This window comes from Ambystoma mexicanum, chromosome 7q (genome assembly GCF_040938575.1).
Source record: "Ambystoma mexicanum isolate Mex_15411 chromosome 7q, UKY_AmexF1_1, whole genome shotgun sequence".
Taxonomy (NCBI): domain Eukaryota; kingdom Metazoa; phylum Chordata; class Amphibia; order Caudata; family Ambystomatidae; genus Ambystoma; species Ambystoma mexicanum.
In genome coordinates, this window is record NC_090941.1 from 14,133,262 (window position 1) to 14,155,409 (window position 22,148).

General features: G+C 41.1%; 1 protein-coding gene across 8 annotated transcripts in view; it reads left to right on the forward strand.

Annotated features, from left to right (window-relative positions):
- The window catches only part of DMD (dystrophin), a 7,616,828-nt gene that overhangs the window by 2,122,400 nt on the left and 5,472,280 nt on the right, over positions 1-22,148 (forward strand). For all 8 annotated transcript variants that reach the window (XM_069639082.1, XM_069639084.1, XM_069639079.1 and 5 more), the window contains one exon: positions 16,634-16,809. In XM_069639082.1, the coding sequence (XP_069495183.1) occupies positions 16,634-16,809 (176 nt within the window). The remainder of the gene's footprint in view (positions 1-16,633; positions 16,810-22,148) is intronic.

Below are 22,148 nucleotides of genomic sequence, written 5' to 3' on the forward strand. Positions count from 1 at the left end.
CTTGATAGCAGCACACTGTCTCATTTGAATCATAAGGATACACAGAATGAATTTTAAATATTCCTTTGGGCTGAGAGTCCAGTTGTTCTGGCAACTCGCCCTTGGCATCTACATATTTTTCAGGAATATTCCCAATCACCATGTTATTTAAATCTGCCGTATAATGTGATTTTTGTATGGCCATTCCTAATGGGGAGTTTTCCTCTAAATGAATGTCCTGACAACCTTTATTATTTACCATGATTTTTACAGATCCTTCACCAATATCTACCAATGGAATGTATTCATAATCCAGGCCTTGCTGTTTTATGGATTCATTCAGGCATACAAATGCATCAGAGCCTTTCATCTGCTGTCCATTTTTGCATTTCAGTGTTATTGCAAACTGTTTTGTAAATGCAGGAACAATAGTATTTTTCCTCATCTGTAATTCGACTGCATAAGGAACTAGTTGTACACAATGATAAGCCCTTCTTTTGTCTTCAAATTCAGGCGCCGGCCCACCTAGGCGTGACCATATTTTTTGATTAAGGAAATCTAACACCATACACATTCTGTGCATGATGTCATTGCCCATGTAAAATTCATTTTGTGCTCCATTCACTATCCATACATTATGGTAAATTGTTTTCTGCCCAATGCTAATTTTAAGCATGCATCTGCCTGTAATTCGGTTTTCAAAGTCTGGACTGTCCAACCCAGAAACATATTGGTTTTTAATCCTAAATTTCGGGATTTCTTCCCTCTCCATAATTTTTTGCAACAATTTCTCATTAATGAAACTCCTTTCATGTTCAAGCGCTAAAGTGGCTTTTATTGTTTTAAGATAATCATTTATACCAACGTGAACCCATGGTTGCTCATCTTCCATGTGTATTTCTGCCAGAGTGGTAATGTGTTTTTCTGAATCTGTTTTAGGAACAATATTCTGTTTGCATGTATTCTCTTTTAAGTAAAAACGTAATGTGTGCTCATCTATAGCAGTCTGCCAATCTTTCCTTGGGTCCAAGTATATTTGTACAGGTAGTTTCTCATTGTCGCTCTGATCTTTGTCTTGACACATTAATATAACAGTGACACTAGGTATGCAGCTATTCTGGAGATATACCTCCACAGCATCATTTGTTTTGGCAACGGTGTGACATTCTTTTATATTGCTGTTTTGTGATTTTAGTTTCTTAGGCCTCAATGGTTTTTTGGTTAAGGACCACAGCACTCCATTCACCCCATCTATGAGAGGAGACAATCTTTTCAGGCAATCTGTCCCCATCAGAAATGGAATTTCACAAATAGATGTGATCAATACCTCTTGTTTCATTCTGTGCTTTCCTATTTTTATGTCAACCTCAGTTACACCTATGATGGGCACCTCCTCCCCATTAAAGTTATGCACTGGGCCTTGATTTGCCTTCACTGTGATCTGACTCTGTGGAGGCCTCCCTTCATTGATACTCTTTACCAGCTCCTTGGACATAATTGTGGCCTGTGCGCCAGTGTCAATCATAGCGAAGGTGTGGCATTTTTCTTCTACAGTGATGGGTGCATAATATCTGTCCTCAACTTCCTCTAATACACATAAGAAATGTGAATTCTTACTGATTTCAGGGCTCACCTTTCTCAGGTCTTTTTCACTTTTGGCTAAGCACATTGGTAAATGAAAAGACATTGTTCCCTCCTTTTTACCCATTTCTGTGCGAGATATTTTATTCATTTCTCCATGTTCAGAGGTTTTTTGGAGTGTGGCCACCGTTCGCCCATCCATCTGGGTAACATCAGAGACCACATTACAACCTTCCAACTGAACATGTGTAACAACATCATTCAGCAATTTGTCATTTTTTAATTCTGTGCATTTGTGATCATTTAGTGTAATACCAGCCCTTTCAGCCTCTTCAAAAATATGTGGCTCAAAGAATTTTTCAGGTGATTGACTTGTACCCTCCTTGTGAGTATTTCCTTTTTCTGTCTGTGTTTGGTCATTGTTTTGCTTGCCCAGGGAAGGAGCTATGGCATCCCCACTTACTCCCTGTTCACTGGTATTCCCCATGCATGAGTCATTTTTCTTAAATCTGTCCCTTTGTTCTTTTGGAATTCCTAATGTTTCTTTTTCATTTGTGCAAATCTTTACTGTTTTATTTAGCTCTAAGTTAAACCGTACCTCTTTTTTAGAAGTATTTACACTTTCTATCACAATTTCATTTACTGGTACTTTCATTTTTAATCCATTAGTCACCTCAGAGTTGTCATGCAAAATTATATCAGAGCAATCTGTCATTTTGGCACTGCAGTTATCATGAGTACTTAGTCACTTTTCGGAAGCCCCCCGGTCATTGCTATGGCCATCAGCCCCCTCTTTGGAAGGTTGTTTTTGCGCTGTATAGAGCTTTCCTATTTGCTCAGCTAACATTTTCACTTGGGCCTCAAGGCACTGGAACCTTTCCATCTCTCTAGGATCCTCTTTCTGTGGCCTAGGTCGATATTGATTGTTTTCCCCCTGATTGGATCTATTCTGATACCTCTCAGGTGATTGATACCGGTTGGGATGGTTTCTGAACTCTTGATTCATTTGTGGAGGGGAGCGGGTTGCACCCATCCTTTGATTATAGTCCCCTGGTGGGGAATCATTGTACTGGCGTGGACTGTAGTTCACGTTTTGCCTCATGTCCTGTCTCTCAGATTGTGGGTACTGGCCCCTATGTTGATTTCCATTATCAGTAAATCGATCCACATATCGGGGCCTATCCTGATTACCATATATCATGGTGTTGGGATCAAACCTACTCTGTGTCCCCAATGACTGGTAGGGACCATCGTTTCTTTGATCTTGATTTTGTCTCTGGTTATTGTTCATACCTGCCATATCAGACCGGTATCTTACCCGGGGTCTATCTCCTAAATATCTAGGGCTGATGTAGCTCTCTCTATTACTAGGATCATGTGATTGGAACATTGGTACAGGAAATGGCGATCTTTGTTGATTACCCCTTTGTTCAGGAGTCACATTATTTTTACCTTGGCTTTGAGCAGACTCAAGGGACATTTTGGCTGACCTGATTTCCATTACTGTGGCTGAGGGTTCTTTAGATTTAGGCCTAGTATCTTTCATTTTATCACTTTCTCTACCCTGACAATAGAGTACCTCATATAGCTTGGTGCTTTGATGTACAATCCATTCAAGGGACTTGTCACGGTCAAATTCACGGACCAATTGGGATATGATGTCTTTCTGTAGCCCATAGAAGTATGCGGTTTTAAACTCATTGGAATTTGAGTCAAAAGATACATCAAAGCGAGAGAATGCTCTTTTTAAGTCTTGTAAAAATTGGCGAGGTGATGTATTAGGTCCAGCAGTAATAGTGTACGCGACTTTCTTTGCCTCCTGCAATGACTGAAAAGGAGAAAAATGACGCCTAATTTCTTTTTCAAACTCCAGCCATGTCATATTTTGCTGTTCATTTAATCCCCTTATGATGCTGGCCGTCGGGGCATCTAAAGTTAAATGAAAATATTGTCTGTACTGTTCCTTAGGTATCTGGAGCGCTTTAAAAATGTCATGCACCGCTTCTAAGTGATCCTCAATGCAGCATTCACCTCCCTTTTTAAATGGTTTGATCAGGGCTTTAATGGATTTCATTATTTTTATGGGGCTACTTGTTGCAATGCATGGAATTGCACTATTTTGTGATTCAATCCTGTTTTCAGGTGTATGAGATTGGTGGCTGCCCCCAATGGGAGTATCAAATCCCCCAAGGGCGCTGCAACCAAGTTCAGTCACCGGCCCAGTCACTGGGGCACTAGCTCTTTGGGCAGAGCTAGAATTCACCTCCACTCCATTGAATGTGGTACCCTGCCGCCTCTCTTGGGACCTGGGAATGCACATTTGCTGTTCTAAGTCCTTACACTTTTTAAGGAGTCTAGTTGCTTCATTCTGCAAATAATTATTTTCATCGCTCATTTTATTAATCGCCTCCTGCATATCGCACATTTGCATTTGGCATTCATTGAACTCTTTATTTCTCTTGTCTCTTTCTTGAATCATTTTAATCATTTCTTGTTCTACACTCTGGAGATCACCTTCTTTTTCGCAATGTTCTTTTTGTAAAATCTGCATTTCTGAAACAACCTCATCTTTATCCTGCCTAATGTGATCCACTAAGGCTTTTAAGTGTGTCAATTCTTGCTCACTATCTTCAAATTGTTTCTTGCTTTTGGATAACTGAGTATCAAAGTCTCTGCATTTTAATTGCATGTCTTTTTGGCATACATCCAATTCTGCTCTCAACATTTCCTGATTTTTACTTGCTCCGTCTAATTCAGTCTTTAACCTGTTAATTAGCTGAGTATCATTCTCTTGCATTCGCAGGGACTTGTTTAAAATAAACCATATTTTGCCGCATAGCCGTATTAAACAGTCTTTCTCTGCACTTTTATCGGCTGCATTCAATAATCTTGTAAGGCAGACCTGAATTATGCTGCCTTCTGCAAAAATATTGTCTAGTTTTTCTTTCTGCACCTCACCCTGAATGCGGTTACTCCATTCTAAGGTACTGTTCGAAGACCAATTCCCATGTGCAAATAACTTTGCCTCTAAATATTGCACTAGATCTGAGAATGTGGTTTCCCTTTGTGACATTCTGAAATTCGTTTTTAGTGGCACACTGCTATTATAAAATGGGTTCCCTTTAATGTGCAAATGGCAGTGTGAGACACGCTTGCCACGCCCAGTAGGTACTCTATGATCACTTTCCCGGCCTGCAACGCACCATAAATATGTAGGGTATTTTGTGGAGATTTGGGGCCTGACGGTATTTTATTACCGCCGAAAAATAACTTAGCAATAATCACTCTTTGTATTCAGATTTGGCCATGTGCAACAATAATACAATGGACATGCATTATTTCAGCACCCAGACCTGCTTATTTGGTATACGTGGTTGGTGGTATTTTGGTGAGCATAATTCCCTTGTTTTATTTGTGGCCCCAATGTCCAGAATCCCTTATCTTCGCTTAGATTTTTCATGTGATCACTAGAGAGACCTCAGACCTGCATTCTAGGGATACCACATTTTCCAGTGATAGTGTTGGTGCGCCACCATGGGCAAACTCACTGACTTATTTACGACAGAGAGCTATATGTGGTAGTTTTGTGGTAATTTCCACTACCTTATATACGGTAGGGAGCTATGTTCAGAGAGTCTCTCTTCCCGTTGGCTCATGTACCTCCAACAAGTTATACTACGGTCACTCACAATTATTCATACTGATTCTGACATGCACACATCTGTCTTAAAATGACCATTGCACTGTTTAAAAATCTCCCCACATCATTGGCATTGTAATGGTAAATAGAAAATAAACCACCCGTCTGTTTTCAAATATTTTCTGTATTATAAAAGTTGCATTTAGACATGATCTCATTCTTTACAGAAATAAATAAAATGGTACAGTAAAAGCATTTTCTATGACACACTGCAAAGAGCGTGGCGGAGAACAGAATTCAACTTGCAACATTGGTATTTGATTAAGACACGCACAGGAATCCTACACTGACTGCATATCACCGTACACACTCAGCTCCCACACTTCTCATTACCTTATCTCTTTAGTTGTTCTCTTTGTGAATGTGGCTCTCTTGGATTAACTCCAGCAAAAAGGAACGCTTGCCTTCTCAAGCCGGGGTCATTGCCTGGAATTCTCAGCTTTTTCAGATAGGAATGCCTCAGCCAGTGGAAAGGTTTTTCTTTCAGCTTTCCCCAGTCTCGACTGCAGCAGGACACCGGAATTTGCATTCAGTCAGGACCCCACAGCCAGGTCTTCTCCCCAGTAGTGCAGAAAGATGTCTGCCTGTCTTTTTCCCTGATACTGCCCACTAAAACTTTCCTCTCAGCCCTCTTTATGACGTGTCCCAATGAAATCCATCATCTCTCATCCTCCTACTCTTCAACAATAGCTTCGCTTATACATTTGCAATTGTTGCAAATCTGACTTCCTCCTTCCTGCCGTTACTGTGCACAACAACACGGATAATCAGGCAGAGAAGAGAAGAAAAAAAAATCTGCACACTCATTTAAATGGTTTTCAGAGTATGCCTAATTCTGCAGTAGAGAACACATTTTATTAGTGGGTTATATTAAAATAAGGTTTTATTAGTCAGGTTAATGGTTAATAGGTTAGCTGTTAATTTTCAAATGTGTCTCTAGCAATATAGGCATTTCAGGTGAAAAATAGTGTGCATTTTTAAATGAACACGTGTGCTTTTAACTGTAAAAATAGATTTGCATCTTATATGTTAAAATCGTTTTTTACTGAATAGTCTGTCTTTCCTTGTTAATCTGCTAACCCATATAGCAATGCACCGCACCCTTGTGGTGGTGGTGCTGCAAAAAAATTGTGCTACTTGTGCAGTATTGCTGTACTGTGTATTGTAACACGCCAAATATCCTTACAAACCCCAATGTTACCTAGCCGATCATCTGATAAGGTGATTTATATGAAATTGTTTGCTGTATTGAATTCACCGGGCTCTAGTGTTTAGAAACCAGGTTTTGTATTTGTATTTATTACATTTTATATAGCGCTTTAAGCCAAAACGCTTTACATGAAACAACAGGAATACACAAGAAGCAATATAAAACAAATCATGAGTCAAAAAACCAAGAACAATATGCAGAACAGTTTGACGAGATCATTAGAATAAAACCTGAGTAGGGTGAGGCAGGGGAGGAAGTAGTTGAAAGCTGTCAGGAGGGAGATTGAAGAAGGTGGGATTTTAAGGAAGAGCGGAAAATTGAATAGGGAGTTGGAGCGGATAGGGAGGGGGAGAGACTTCCAGTGGAGAGGGGCAAGGAGCTGGAAGGAGCAGAAGCAGGAAGGGGCACATGGTGAGGATGGGACAGTGAGTAGGAAGTGATCAGCAGAAAAGAGGGGGCGAAAAGGAGAGTAGAATGAGGGGAGCGAGGAAAGGTAGGGAGGGGCAAGATCATGAAGAGATTTGAAGATGAGACAGAGGAAGTGGAATTTGAGTTGGGAGTGAAAGGATTGCCAGCCAAGTGAGGAGAGTGAAGAGGAGATGGAGTCATGAGGAGAGAAGGAACAGAGAGTACGGATTTCAGAATGGTAGAGGTATTTAGGGGGGCTAGATGTGAGGTCAGGAGACAAAGAGGAGAGCCTAACAGTAGAAGAGACAAGAAAAGATTAGGGAAGATATTAAGAGTTTGGTGACTTGAAAGGTGAGGGAAGATCGGATTTTGCAAACATTGCATAGATGGAAGAGCCAAGAGCAGGAGGTAAGACAGATATGGTGAGTAAAGGAGAGTTTTGAGTCGAAGTGGAGGCCGAGATTGCGAGTAGAGGCAGAGATGGGTAGTTGGGCCAGGGGAAAGAGGATGGAAGGAGGGGGAGGGGGAATGAGTGTTGGCAGGAAGGAATAAATCTTTGGTTTTGTCAGTATTTAGGGCGAGAAAGTGGGAGGACATCCAGGATTTCATAGCAGTGAGACAGGAAGAGAGTTTAAGGTGGGTGTCGGGAGTGAAGGAAGAGAAGGAGAAGTAGTGTTGGGTGTCATCGGCGTAGAAGTGGTGAGAGATACCAAAGGAAGGAATGATAGGAGCTAGGAAGGAGGTATATAGCGAGAAAAGAAAAGGGCGAAGCACAGAACCTTGGTGAACGCTGAAGTTGAGGGAGGTTGTTATATATATCAAACTCTCCAGCTTTGACAACATTTTGTTGAAGGTGCCAGCACTGTCGGCCATGTATATCTCAAAAGCAAGTTATGGAAGCATGAAAACAGAAGGATGATTCTTCCACTCTATAAGGAGCAACGTTGGAGAAAACCTACAATGTTTATTGCAGTGACCCTCTAACCTGGTGCATATTAACCTTGATAAATACATGCAGCAACGTAATAAGGACCTAACAGGCAAAGACTAAAATATAAATAATTATTGTAATTGAGTTAAGACTGATTGGTGCAATTATAAATCATAAAGAAGAACCATAATAAAATCCCATCAATTAAATGAATAATGTGCCTGAACTGAGAGAGGTATTAGGCTATGCTAATTAAGACTTCTCTAGCGACATAGTATGGGCATGTCACAACAGTTATATTCCACAGTACCCTAGTCAAATTCACGCTTCACTAGAACAGGGTTGGGCCCAACTGCACCTTGGTAGTATTGTTTGTATATCTGATATCTATATTAACTGATGAGGTTTTTACTACTCCTTTCCAGAGAGAAACACAGCTCATATATGCACTGCACTTGGATCTTTTCATGGTTCATCCCACTTCGGCTGTATCCTGCTTGTAACCTATACACATAGCACTTTGCTTTAGAGTAGTGTGCTAAGTCAGATTAAGGAGGTGGACAAGCGGTCACGTCACAATTTGAAGGTTATTAAAACAAAGGGAAGACTGGCTGCTATTTCCCAAGTCTAACGTGGATCTTGGCCCTATCTAAAAACATAAATGGTGCTCTTCATTAAGTTTTACGATCCTAACACAGTACTCTAATCCAAAAAATAAATCTAACCTACATTCATAGCCTATCACTAATAGAAAGGATTATGTATGAAATGGTAGCTGGCTTCTGACCCCAACCACATCTCTATCTGGATGTTTCCTGGCCACATGCCTGGTTGTACAGTTCAAAGTTCTTCCTCATCTTCTTGTAGAAATGTATTTGACCCTTGGAATCGGGTCATGATGACTCTGCCCTTGAGTAGAGTATCTCTCTCCCCACCTTGTGGTCATTTGGCTTTCACCCCACCTTGGGCTCTCTGGTCTCTCACCTTGCCGTGGGGTTTCTGATCTCTCACCCCATACTGGGGATGTTTGGCTTTCACCTCAATTAGGGGTATCTAGTCTCTAATCACGTCTTGGGGTCTGGCCATGTCTCTCCATCCTCCTCCCTGCTCCCTGGAGCATCTGCGTGCCATATTTGTTGTGGCAGCTTTCCTCTGAGCAGGTGGTCTCCTCAGCTGTCATGGAACCGTGGTTCAACTTCTTTCTCAGTTCCCGTGTCTATTCATCATGTCGGCTTCTTCCTCGGGCTGATGCTTGCTAGTTCATTGGTGCATTGTACTCCAGGCACCAGTCAACCACTACTGGTGTGGTTGATTCTTCTCTGCTTGCTAAGTTTAGCTTGGCTGGCTCTGAGAGCAGCTTTCTGTGGTCTCATTTGGTGTTCCATGCAAGATTGCTTCCTGCTTCTACCAGGAGGATGTGGATGTCTCCTTTTACAGCTCGCTCCATAGGACATCCTCCTCTTTCCTTCTTTCCTGGTGTCACTCGTATGATGTCATCATGTAAGATTGGATGTTCTGTTGATTCTGTGTTACTCCTAATGAGGGTCTTATAAAAGGGTCAGAAACCACTCCTGCCATTTAAAAACAGTCATACATGCAATTATATTATCAATCCACATGTAGCCAACAAACACATGGAACCTTTCACATGAGGGAAGATGAATACAATCCCTCTTTGCAGATTCCTTGTCCACCAATGTGGGAGTCATCAGCATTGGACTCCCACTTGCCCTGTCCCCTAGGAGGTGTTAAGCTTTGCGGGCTCACCTCCCTAATCCCAGAGGGGTGGCTCCCTTTGGGGAGAAGGGATGAATTTTCTGGATTTGTCACTCTGCTCTTATGCATTACTGTCTAGAATTGTGAGCTAAACCTCAACTAAATAAATGCATCTATCCTTTTACTAATTTTAATGTGATCTTTTAAGTCATTTTGGGTAATATTTCCATTTTTATTTTTAAGCTCTGTCATAAGACCGAGTGAAAGCCTCAAAATGCACAACAGGAGAAATTTAGTTGACAAGGATTATATTTGGGAATTTGTACATGATTCTGTAAAGCAGAAGACTTCAAGAAAGCTAAGAAAGTGTCTAACATAGGATGGCTTCTTACTAGATAGTTACATGATCTTCTTTCAAGATTTTCTGAGTTCTATTCAGGTTACTCCCAGTCCCAAAGATTAAATATCCCTAGACTTCTTTCTTATCTTCCTCCCTTCTTGGATTCTGCTTTTATTCTTACTGGGGTTGTGTGACGACATTCCTCAAACACAAGTCTGGAATCTACTGCAGTTGTTTGGGTATGTGCTGGAGGACACCAATACACTTGAGTCTTATCAAAGTTGATGCTTCATCCATATAAGAAGCCACCACCCAGTGTCTGGTAACTACATCCCCTCGGCTCCAACCCACGTCCCTTCTTGATGTCTCACCACATGCAAATACTTAAGGCACCCGGTCCTCTTTATCTCAAACAGCCTTCTCAAAATGAGCTCCTTTTCCTTCTCCAAACACCCTGGCTTAGTTTCTCATCTTGTATAGCTTTAATTCAAGAAACGATTCCCCTGTGTGCCTTTTGGTATAGGGCATGTTAATTGGCTGGTTATTATTGAAATTACAACTTCCTCATGTGTGATTAATTGTATGTTCCCAGAGGATCAATTTCTTAATTGGATAATCTGCCATCTTGTAAATCGACTCCACTTTCTGGTCCACGAAGAGCAGAAAAGATCAAAGGACACTAATGGGTGTAGCAAGTCCTCATTAGCTCACATCTGCGAACACCATGTACAGATCTCAGACCACAGAATCTCCCACCAGGTATAACAATGAGTGTGAGTTTGATTTTGCCTCAGCTCTGAGTCAATATGTGTCTTTCCAGGTGTTGCTGCTGTGGTGAGTTTTTAAAACTCTCCATACTTTCCTTGAGAAATAGTGGGCTATCAGGGACGAGGTTGGCCCACCAGCTACTTGATGTACCTCCCCAAGGGAGGACAAGGTGGGATCACACAGGCCCACAGCAGGATACATGGTAACACCCAGGTGTACCTCTGGAGTTAGAAGGGGTCTTGGTAAACTGTACGACCCAGAATTTGTGTGGGGTCTCTAGAGTTATCCAGAAATCCCCCAAACTCCCAGAATGCTCTATAAGAAATGATTTAGTCCTTTAGAGCATGGCATCTCCAACAGAGACATGGACTTATAAGAGTAAGAGAGAGAAAGCCCTAGGTGGGTCAATTCAGTTTAATTTATCCTGATTGTTACATCCTTTGGTTATGTAATAACTAATTTGCTGTTAAACTCTTAGTACCAAAAGGCATTAATCCAAACTGATCTGCATCTTATAAATAAGGAAAATGTAAACTAAACCTATTGAGTCATAACATGTGTCTCACTGATCAGTCCATCACAAGTTGCGTCAGAAGTGGGATGGTGAACCGTGACACCATGACTCAGACTCCTCAATCCGAAAAGAAGCCAAGGAAAAAATAACCTGTGGGCCTGTTCAGAGGGTAAATTGCAAAGCCAGGCAACTTCAGGCTTGTCCAGCGATGACCTCTCTAGTATTGAAGAAATTACCATCTTGATGAGAGCAAGTATGAGTATTACGACTGGACTAGAAATCCAGCTGCCCTCTAGCACCAATGGTTACATTGCTCTGAAGTATAGTCTCATAGCTCTCCTCCTCTATTTGGGTGACATCAAAGCATGTGTAATCAATGACAATTAGACATGCTAGGTGAGGTGATACTCCACAATGGTTGCCACAATGTTCCCATTGTTCACATCAGGGATGCCATTGTGTGGTTGAGCTGTGAAGTGATGGCCCTGCTCCAGAAAGAGGAAGTAGACACCCTGTGACCTACCCTATGCGTAATAAGTCATTTTGGTACTTCAATGACTTCTGCTGGTGCTCCTTTAGAGCAACACACATTACCCAGGTCAGAAGAATATTTACAAGTTCCTGATATGCTTTCACCCTGTTCACCTGCACTTACATAACAACCCCAGCCTAAGGCATGGCTTTTCAGATGTCATACCAGAAGTGACTGGGGATGATCTGTGAGGTCCTATTTTACTATGATGTACCTTCTATATTATTGTGTGCAACCCACACATGATGGAATGATGTGTCATCAGCTCTTGCTATTCTTTTCAGAAAGTCGTGAGGGAGACCACCACGCACATTTTACCTCCGGGCAACTTGATTATGTATTACCACACTTTTATGGGCTTGTGGTGCACAATCATATTAAAAGATACCTTGAACAGTGTGACGCTTCAAAACAAGGCAACAGGTACATTCAAATCATCTTGGATTATGCCACTCGTTACCCAGAGGTGTTCCCCTGAGAAACCTACACTTCACAACAAGTATTGAAACATCTCTTGCCTTTCTTTTTAAGGGTTGGTTTCCCAGAGGATATTCTAACAGAGCAGGGCAGTATATTAGTGCTGAAGCTAATGGATGAGATCTAGAAATGTTTGGCATAAAAACAATACTGTGTCCATGTATTCTAACTAAACTGACAGCCTATTGGACAGTTTGATTAAATACCTAAAGAGCACCCCAGGAAAACTACTACAGCTGCATAGCAGACATTGGGACATCCTAATATCTCAGCCCAACAAGAAATAAGCCAATTCGCTCAGTCAACCTTAGTGCCTAAGGCCTTGATTTGGGACTTAGTCACCAGACTGAAAAAAAAACAAAATCAATACAGCCGGGTTCAGGAAATGTTTGGTCAGAGATTGAGTACAGATACGCACGCCCATCTACAACAGTAAGCTACTTGCTGAATTTAATGGGATTTACAACATCATCGGTCCATCACCTTAATTAATGGGTTTAACAGCCAGACCAAAGTATCAAAGAGAAGTCATATAATGTAACCCTGATAAACCTAGCAACTTACTCCTGAAAACTCAGAACCCTAGTGAAGAAATGATCTTCAAGTTCTCATGGATCTGTTCTTCGATGTGTTCTTTGGGAGCTTGGTCTCGGAGACAGATGTTTTCACGGTATCCATACACCACCAGGACAACAAACATACCTGAAACTCTACTGGGCACATAGGCCCCATGAGTGATAATCGGGGAGGATATACAGAAGATACTAAAGCTAGGGGAAATCAGGCTGTCACAGATTCAATTGTCATTTCCCTGAGGCGACATGGGGGTTTTCGTTCGACTTTAGGCATGTTAATGATATCTTGGTGTTGGGTGCCGACCCAGGGCCATGGATTGATCAACTGGTAGAGCAGTTAGGGGAATCTAAATGTATCCCAACTTTATGCTCCACTAAGGAATACTGGCAAGTCCCCTTAGTCAAAGGTGACCAGGACCTTATCAAGCTTTTGCTGGAGCTTAATGACATGATCTACAGTGACCGGTGGGCAAGTCACATATATACATTTTTGTGGGGTTATGTTGCCCGTATAAACAGCTGGCCCAATGATGAACCCAACAAATTGCTACTCAGACGAAAGTGCTGTTAAATTCCTATGTTTTTTGTGAGGAACAGCATGATTAAACCATAATATAAGGAATGGTAAAGTAGGTCAGAAACACAGCTGTGCTCTGCAGTAAAAGAAACTTGAATCCTTCATGGGGCTAGGTTAAACTACCAACGTTTAATCATGTCCTTCTCCGCGTTTCAACCTCCTTGAAAGGAAAGCTGAAGAAAAACCTGCTAAACGTGCTGTAGAGAAACACCAAAAACCAGCCTTCCTTCAACCAGGTGAAGGAATGCTGATGTAATCCCCAACTGCTGGAAATTCTGAACTATGCAACATTGTTTCTACTTAAAAGTGGGCTACCTAGTTAGGACTGGGGAACACCTATCCCGGATACATGATGTGAAGGCGTACCCGATCCTTTTTTTTTATTGGAAACGGTTTCCTGTGAAACCAACTATGCTACCATTGAGTTAGAGGCTGTAGTGATAAAGTGTAAAGTCAAATCCCTCAAATATTGTTTGAAGGGTCACCAATTTACTTTGATCACTCATCAAGTACCACTTGTGTGGATAACACACCAACAGGACTACAGTACACATATTAAATGGAGTTCCTGTCTCTGCCGACATGTACATGTACGTTTGAGGTGAAACATTGTAAGGGGCGAGAGCAAAGCAAAGCTAACTACCTGAGTAGATTTTAAGTGGATAACACAAGTGTGAGCCAAAGAGAAAGAGAAAGAGAGCATGGTGAATGCACCAAACTCCCTATTCTTTTCTATAGGATTAGTGGGCCACAAGGGGTGGAGTTGGTCCGTTTCTCCCATAGAGTGGATGAGGTTTGAAGTTGCATGGCGTGCATGTAACCAGTGGGAAGTGTGTGTGTGTGCTGACTGGTTGTGGCTAGTCTAGTGACTCTGCAGAGTCATTGTGTATGTGACTAGTGGTAGTCTAGTCAAGTGGCTCAGAGGAGTCTTGATAGTGATTTGTGTGACTAGTGGTAGTCTGGTCAAGCGGCTCTGCGGAGTCATGATAGTGAATTGGGTGACTAGTGGTAGTCTGGTCAAGCAGCTCTGCAGAGTCATGTTAGTGATTTGTGTGGCTCAGAGGAGTCAGGTTAGTGATTTTGCGGCTCAGAGGACCCATGATAGTAATTTGTGCTGCTCTGCGGGTTCATGATAGTAGTTTGTGCGGCTCTGTGGAGTCATGAAGTAATTTGTGCGGCTCTGCAGAGTCATTATAGGAATTTGTGCGGCTCTGTGCAGTCATGATACTAATTTGTGTGGCTCAGAGGAGTCAGGATAGTGATCTGTGTGGCTCAGAGGAGTCAGGATAGTAATTTTGCAGCTCAGAGGACTCATGATAGTCATTTGTGATTGATTATTATTGTTTTTATTTCAAGTGTTGCTTCTGGGGTCATCCTGGATTAGGTTCTTGGATGGTTCTGGGAGCATGGCAACTGAACATCTTGGTAGTTGGGTAACCTGGTTATTTCTAGTAGCTATGAGGGCTTCTGGTGTCTGGCCAACATTGTGAGGAAGTATGGTGGTATGGTTGACCGGTGCCCCACTGGTTGCCCTGTTGTGAGTGTTGCAATGAATGATGGCTTGAGGATGCGTCAGGTGAGTGCGTGTTTTGGGTTGATTGTAGGCGCCTGTCTCTTTAGTTGCCTTTTTGGGTTGATTGTAGGCGCCTGTGTCTTTAGTTGCCCCGACGTTATGGTCTGGAGTAATATGTTAGAGATGTCCCTTGTAGGTGTGTAGCGGACTTCGTGCCAGCCCCTATAGGTGGCTGTTTGTGCTCAGGTGTGGCAGCCCTGAGGCCTACCAGTGGCAGTGGTGGACGGGAGGTGTCTTGTTTTCCCCAGGTTGTGTGTGGAGTGTTGGTTAGTAGCTCAGAGGGGCAGGTTTGTGCTCCAGCGTGGCAGGCTGGTTACCCATTGGTGGTGGCGGCGGGTGGAAGGTGATGTGTGAATTTTTTGAAGGTCATAAATGTTGCTGTTTTGTTGGTGGAGTACCGTTACCGGTTTGTTAGTTACGCCTGTTTGTCCAGCTGTTTATCTTCCTGGCTACTTAGAGTGACGTGGCAGTGGAGTTGTGCTAGGTTCATTGCATGTCTTGTTTAGATGTGAAGTGAGTGTCATCTAGTGAGTTTGTGGCAGTTGGCAAGGAGGTGTAAAGAGTAGCCTTCCTTGATGATAGGTGTGATGTTGTTTGTAGGTCACATTGTGTGTTTGTGATTGCAAGGGAAGGAGGTGTTAGGAGAAGCCTTCCTCTAGGATTAGCTTTCCTTCCTCTGGTTTCTACTGTGAATGCTGTATGTATGTGGTGATGTCATTTGTGGAATGTATGAGGTAAACTTGGAGTGTTTGTGTATGATTGAGTTCTAAGCCAGGCAGTTGAAGATTGATAGCCTGGGTGGCGGGAGCCAGTGGGTTTCCCTCATGATTTCCTCCTTATGGACTTATGAGACCTGATTTTTACCTGTAACTGAAGAGGACTGGAATAAAGCAACCATTAAGCATCCTAAAAAAAAAAAAAATATATATATATATATATATATATACTAAATATATTGAGTCACGTGTCTCATTGCTTCTCCGACTATACTGCTACTGCTAATTCATGCCTCTGTGTTTGTGTTATGGCCTAAAACCTCTACACATCATTCAGGATATTTCGCTTCATGTAGATGTTTGGACATCAGCCTAATATACGTTTAAAGGACAGTGCCACAAGTTTGTCCATTGTGGTGGGCGATGCCAACCACTCATAACAGGGTGGAGTTAGACAGACATCTTCCACACTCCTCCTCTAGGCTCAACATTACACGGCCAGGTTAGCTTCCCACCTTTCACAAACAAGGTCATGGAGGTTCGTCACTCCAGCCAAAAATGTATTACCCTTACTTAAACAAAACATCTCAGTTATAATTCTTCAATATCTGGCTTGCCATTATTTTGAGAACATATAGCGATTTGAAGGGTACTTGTTAGTTTAAAAGTACATCTATAAGCGTAAACAAACTCAAAGTGATCGAGAAGTGAACACATTCTTAGTTTTATTGATGCCATTATATATGATAAATGTATGATTGTATTGCATTTTGTTATTGTTTGTAGATTACATGAACACTTTTAAAGTACTTAAATGTGTTTAAAATCAAGATGTATATACGTTTCAATTGATGTTTCTTGAACATTGTATGAGAAAATATTCTGGCTGAGTGTAATACAGTGCAGTTGTGCTCTGAAGGTCAAATCATGATCAGACAAGAGAAGCTTGGGTAATTTTCTATTACCACTCCAAACTGTCTCTGTTGGATTGTTTCTAGCTATGAAAGACCTCTCTTTCTTTCAATGCTTTCCACAGATTTCACAGCCTGTCACCACCACTCAGACATCACGAACACAGACAACTGTGATGGAAACCGTAACTATGGTGACCACCAAGGAGCAAATCCTGGTTAAGCATGCTAAAGAAGACCTCCCGCCCCCGCCGCCCCAGAAGAAGAGGCAGATCCTTGTTGACTCTGAACTTAGAAAAAGGTGAGAACAATTGGTTGGGAGGATTGGATGGCCGTGGAGAGGGGGAGGACTCTAGCTATCTAAATGAAGAGGCTGAAATAGGATAAAGCAAGAGTTAAGATGAAATGTTTTTAGCGAGGTCTCTTTCCTCCAATGCACAATATTCGTGCATGTGTCCCTGTGGTCGTTTTCACCGAGTTTGTTTTACATATGTGTTTTGTGTTTGGGGTAGGTGGGTGGAAGGGTGAGGTAGTTGGGGGGATGTTGGATAAACGGTTAAAAAAGTAGGAGAAAACGACCACGGGGAAAGGTTCACAAATAATGTGCAATCTAGGTAAGTGACCTCGTTAATAACATGTACAACCATAAAAAGGGGTCCGGTTTGGGAGGTAACATGTGGGTTATGTTAAAAGAACAGGCGGATGAACACGGAATAAAGACAGTAGGGATGGAAAGTGCACATAATAATGACTTAGTAATAACATGGTATAAGGGCAGTTTGTATTTCAATCTGTTAACTCTTCTTAACATTTTGTGCCCAGACTGTAGGAGGTATGGTTGAAAATATTGGTTGACACTTTGAGGATTTAAAACGTAGACCTGTTATATGTGGAAATCAGGAATTGCATATCTACGCTGCAAGCTTCTAAGCGTATCTTTCTCTCCAAAGCAGAACACTGAATTTCTCCAGGACATTCTTTCATGCCATGTTGTCAACCTGCTGTTTAAAGCAGTATGCATCATAACTCGGGATGGTTTTTGTATTTTACGGATCATAAAGTCGGGCCATAAAAGGATACTAACAGACGTTGCACTGTGTGATAATTCAGATCTGGAACGCTTCTGTGTGCCATAGCATCCATGTATGCACCGCTTTCTAGAGCACTGGACTCAAAAAGTAGGTTGAGTGGCGGTAAACACTCCAGAAATAGTCTATTCTCCTGAAGTCCTGGTCAGATCAATAAAACACAATAGATTTCAAGATCGGAGAGAGCTGCACACTCCATGGTTTTCGAATTTAACAATTCCAAATGTTTTTCATAATAAGTGCCATAAAAGGAGGTTGCTGTCAAAATAAAGCATTAATAATAGCAAAATCTCCAACACAAGAAGACGTAATAGTAATCTGTATTCTGAGTGCTTATTCTCATGTTGATAATGTGCAGTGTAGAGTTATACTGATTTAATTAGCATCTTAAATCAGGCCATACTATCCTGCTGGTCGAAAGGACTATTAATCTGAATATTTTAACACACTCCATGACACACTAACTGCTGTTAGGAAATGTAGAGGCAACCACTCATTACAACTAGTCAGAGATCATATAAATCAACAGCTGGAATGATTTGTCGGATTTGGTGAGTTATATATTCACAACAGAAAACTTCGAAATTGTACATCGACGTGGGTTTAACTGAAGCAACAAGTCCTGTATTCAGGGCAGCAATAAACATGGTTAATTGATTTTTGTCATCCTGTGGATCACTTCGAGGACCCCATCTATCGTCTATATTTGCCAGCCATGTTGGTGGTTTTTTGTCATATGTTATTCATCACATCCATAAAATAAACATACATTACTGAAAAAACTGTCCAAGCAACCGAAGTCTGATTTTTTACTTTTTTATTTCTTTAGCTGCAAAAAACAAAGAAAGGAACAGAATAGGCCTGTGACGATGCATTTGTTTGAACCCCGACATGCCTTAATGTTTGGGGCATTTGCAGCACATCAAACCTAACGTTTAAAAATTCAGAGTGCTGGACTCATGTTCGGTTAATGGCTGCTCACGAGTGATCATTGTTTCAGTAAACAGTGAACTTGACAGGCAGGAGCAACCAATAGTCCTGTATCTCTGGCGATTTCCCGGCAGGCCTGTGCACCCTGGGTCTCTTTTGTGTGGTGACCTATTTTATTTCCACATGTTCTCATAGCAAAAGGCTCAAAATGTCTAATATGGGTCCACTTCGAAAATCACTTGCAGGGCCTCTTTTAGTTCCTAGTCCACCCCTGGTTTTAGTTGCTACCTTGTTTCACATAGAAATAAAAATAAAAAAAACTATTTGCCCTCCGCTAGGAAAGTATCTTTAAAAACCAAAAACGTATTGCAAAAGTGTGGTGCTGTATTTTCCAGATGCAGGCCTTCATTGATCATTTATTTTACAATACTACCCTTGCACCGAGCATGTCAGAGGGCTGTCTGGCTGCCTCATGAATCCATGACATGTGACTATGAATGCCCTGGTCCTACTGTCTTTTGTGAAGGTTGTAACATTAAAGTTGTGTGTCCCGCATTGAAGCAAACTTAGAACAAGAAGAGCAATGTAATAGGATCTGCTGCACACACAACCTGTGGCCGACTCATCCCCTGCTCTATATACCTTTCAGTTTTAGATTGTATTATTTTATTTCATGTATTTCGATAGCACCTTTATTTACAGTGATTTGACATATGATAACAGGTTTGGAAATGATATATATATATATTTTTTTTTAATTGATTGCAATTTTTACAAACAACACACAAAATTCCTTTCTTTGCTTTTGGTCTCTCTTTGGTATCCTGGTAAGGGACTGGACTAAACTAGGACAACAGAAAAGGGAAGGCAGACTACAAAGGCCAGAAGGAAAACACGCATAAGCCAAAACAAAAGGTGAAATTAGTTGAAGAAGGGAAAGTTACAAGAAAGGAAAACCTCTTTCCACGTCATCTGATGTGTAGGTTCCGTTCTTGAATCATTGTTTTCCAGGGGTTTGAGTCCCAGGTTCGTTTGTCCATTGGAGTAGAGTCCTACCTATAAATGAGACTGCAGCTGTGACCCACAGTGTTTAGTCTCCGCTCATCACCTTCACCCGCCGGTCTTCTTCGTTGTAGGTCCGGAATTTTATTGCCAATGGTACCAGAATACTTTTCCGTTCGATGATTAAACCAGGACAACTGATTATATATTATACAATTACCCCAATTGCATAAGGGAATAATCCAATTAAGCCAGAAGATAACCACGATTCCAGTTTATCAAATCAGTTGGAGGAAGGTGTAGCTAATAATTATTTTTTAAGGGGTTTCTTAAATAAATATGTACTAGGGCAAGACCAAATCTCAAGTTGTAATGCATTGCAAATGTTGGGAGCCAACAGTAAAAATGAGCGAAAAGGAGAGGTAGAACTGGGAGAATGAAGAAAATAAAGTAGACTTTGAGAAGTAGAACAAAGTGTTCTGGAAGGTTCCTACACATAAACATAATCACAGAGATAGCCAGGTGCAAGGGCATGAACACGTTGAAAGTCAAATCCTGGCGGGTAGAAAGCCAATGAAAGGAGGGGGGAGGGCGGTTTGCAAATGAATAGAGGTCCTCAAGAGAAGAGGGAAAAGAATACATCTGTATATCATCAGCATAGACATTTGCATTACAAACTGACTCCAAATTCTAAGAAGCCATGGGTGTAGGAAGAGGGTTTGGTTTATACCAAGCTGAAAAATCCCCAAAACCACTGAACACAGAGATGTTACAAGAGAGTAGAAAATAGGACATTATGGCTCATTGACTTAATAAAGATACACAGAAGCTTAATCCCGCCAAACTTCCCCATACCCTGAATGAGTGTTGCCTTGCATAACCTCCATAACTTATTTTTACAACATTTGAGAGAAGTGATGCAAATAATATTTAAAAGTTCGGACTTGTAATCATCACTGGGTATATATTAGACAGACCCAGGGGAGTTCTTCAGTCTGTGACAAAGGTCATCATTCAGGTAAATATACTTAAAAACATCAGGGAGGCGTTACATCATCTGATTGAATTTTGACAAATAAATGAATAGGACAGGACAGCTGTAGGCCTTTATAGAATCATGATACACAGTAAGCACAAAGTATTAAGAGAGAGCAGGATATATAATGCAGTGTAATGCATTGGTCACTGTATGGTTCTGTTACTCCGAAAATTCTGACATTAGACATTTCAAAGGGAAAATTCACCTTCTGAAATGTGATACGTGGTGGCGTGTTATCCTCATTAAAAAATGTACTCCAAAACAAGCTATCTGTCAAGGAATTCCTTCTATGGAGACATCATGTGGGTCCTCACTTGGCAATATAGTATATCGAATCTGGTGCTACTCTGGGGCATAGGCAAACAAAATACACTTGTTCTGGCATGCAGATAATACAATGGTATCATTTTCCATACCAAGAGTCCTAAATTCATCTGATGACTTTCTTTTACTTTTAGTAATGACGGACGGATTGATTAAAGAATAGTACTTGTATTCTTTGTATTAATACGCATATTTACATTACCCCATTGTCATTGGCATTCAGTATAAAATGGCAATTCAATTTTAAATCATTCTTATCCATTATCATTATTTTTCACATACACACTACCTATTGTACTAGCAAATTAACATTTTACTAAAATGTTGTCCTTTGTTTCCACGTTCCAATATATTAGTAGCGTTTATTTTACGTTTCGAGACATAATAAATCCCCTTTTTAGAAGGATGTACTGTGGAAAGAAATGTTGATATCATTTGGTGTATCTGACGTAATAATTCAGACGATTGCCCATACTAAGTATGTTATCCTTTAAATGGAACACGGTAAGTGACCCCTGAACAATTTGATGTTTCTCTAAACACATCCAATGTGAGAGACAGAACTGTAACTCCAGGAAAGCCATTGATTCAGATTAATAATTTGGACACATAACCCCAGAGTCATCACTCTCTTCACCTGGAAAAATATAAATGAAACCTATTTATGTTGTTCATGTGTGTTCAATTGTCTGAATACTCAAAACATAGACATCTGTGTGTTCATCAAAAGCTGTGCCATCTCTCTAAAAGATGCATTGGATTGTATTCCTGTATTGCTCATAATGTGTTCCATATTATTATGTGTAGTTCTTTCAAGTGCTAACATTGCCTTGCCGAGTTATCCAACTTACTGTTGAAGAACAAAGGTTTGAACAAAATCATTACTTCAGTGAGTAACCTATGAAGGTCTTTCAATGCATGCTGGGGTCTATGCATTTGCCTTCTGTGATAACTGAGGGCTATTGGGGAGTGCCTGTCACATTAGGACTTCAGGGACTCATTTTGAGGAAATTCAAAGCCCCATGTGTGAGGAAAGGGATGATGTAAGCAGATACTTTAATAGAGTGGGTGGCTGGAGAGTTGTAAGAAGTCACATCACTTCCTGCAGTCAGCTTGAGTCGACCCACTCTCCAGCTGGAGATTTAAGGGAGGCATGGGATCACAGGTATGACACTGACACAAAAGGTACACTTTGTGGAACCTTTATTGAAGTTTCAGTGGGGTTTGAGAAACTCCTACTTTGCATCAAATAACAAA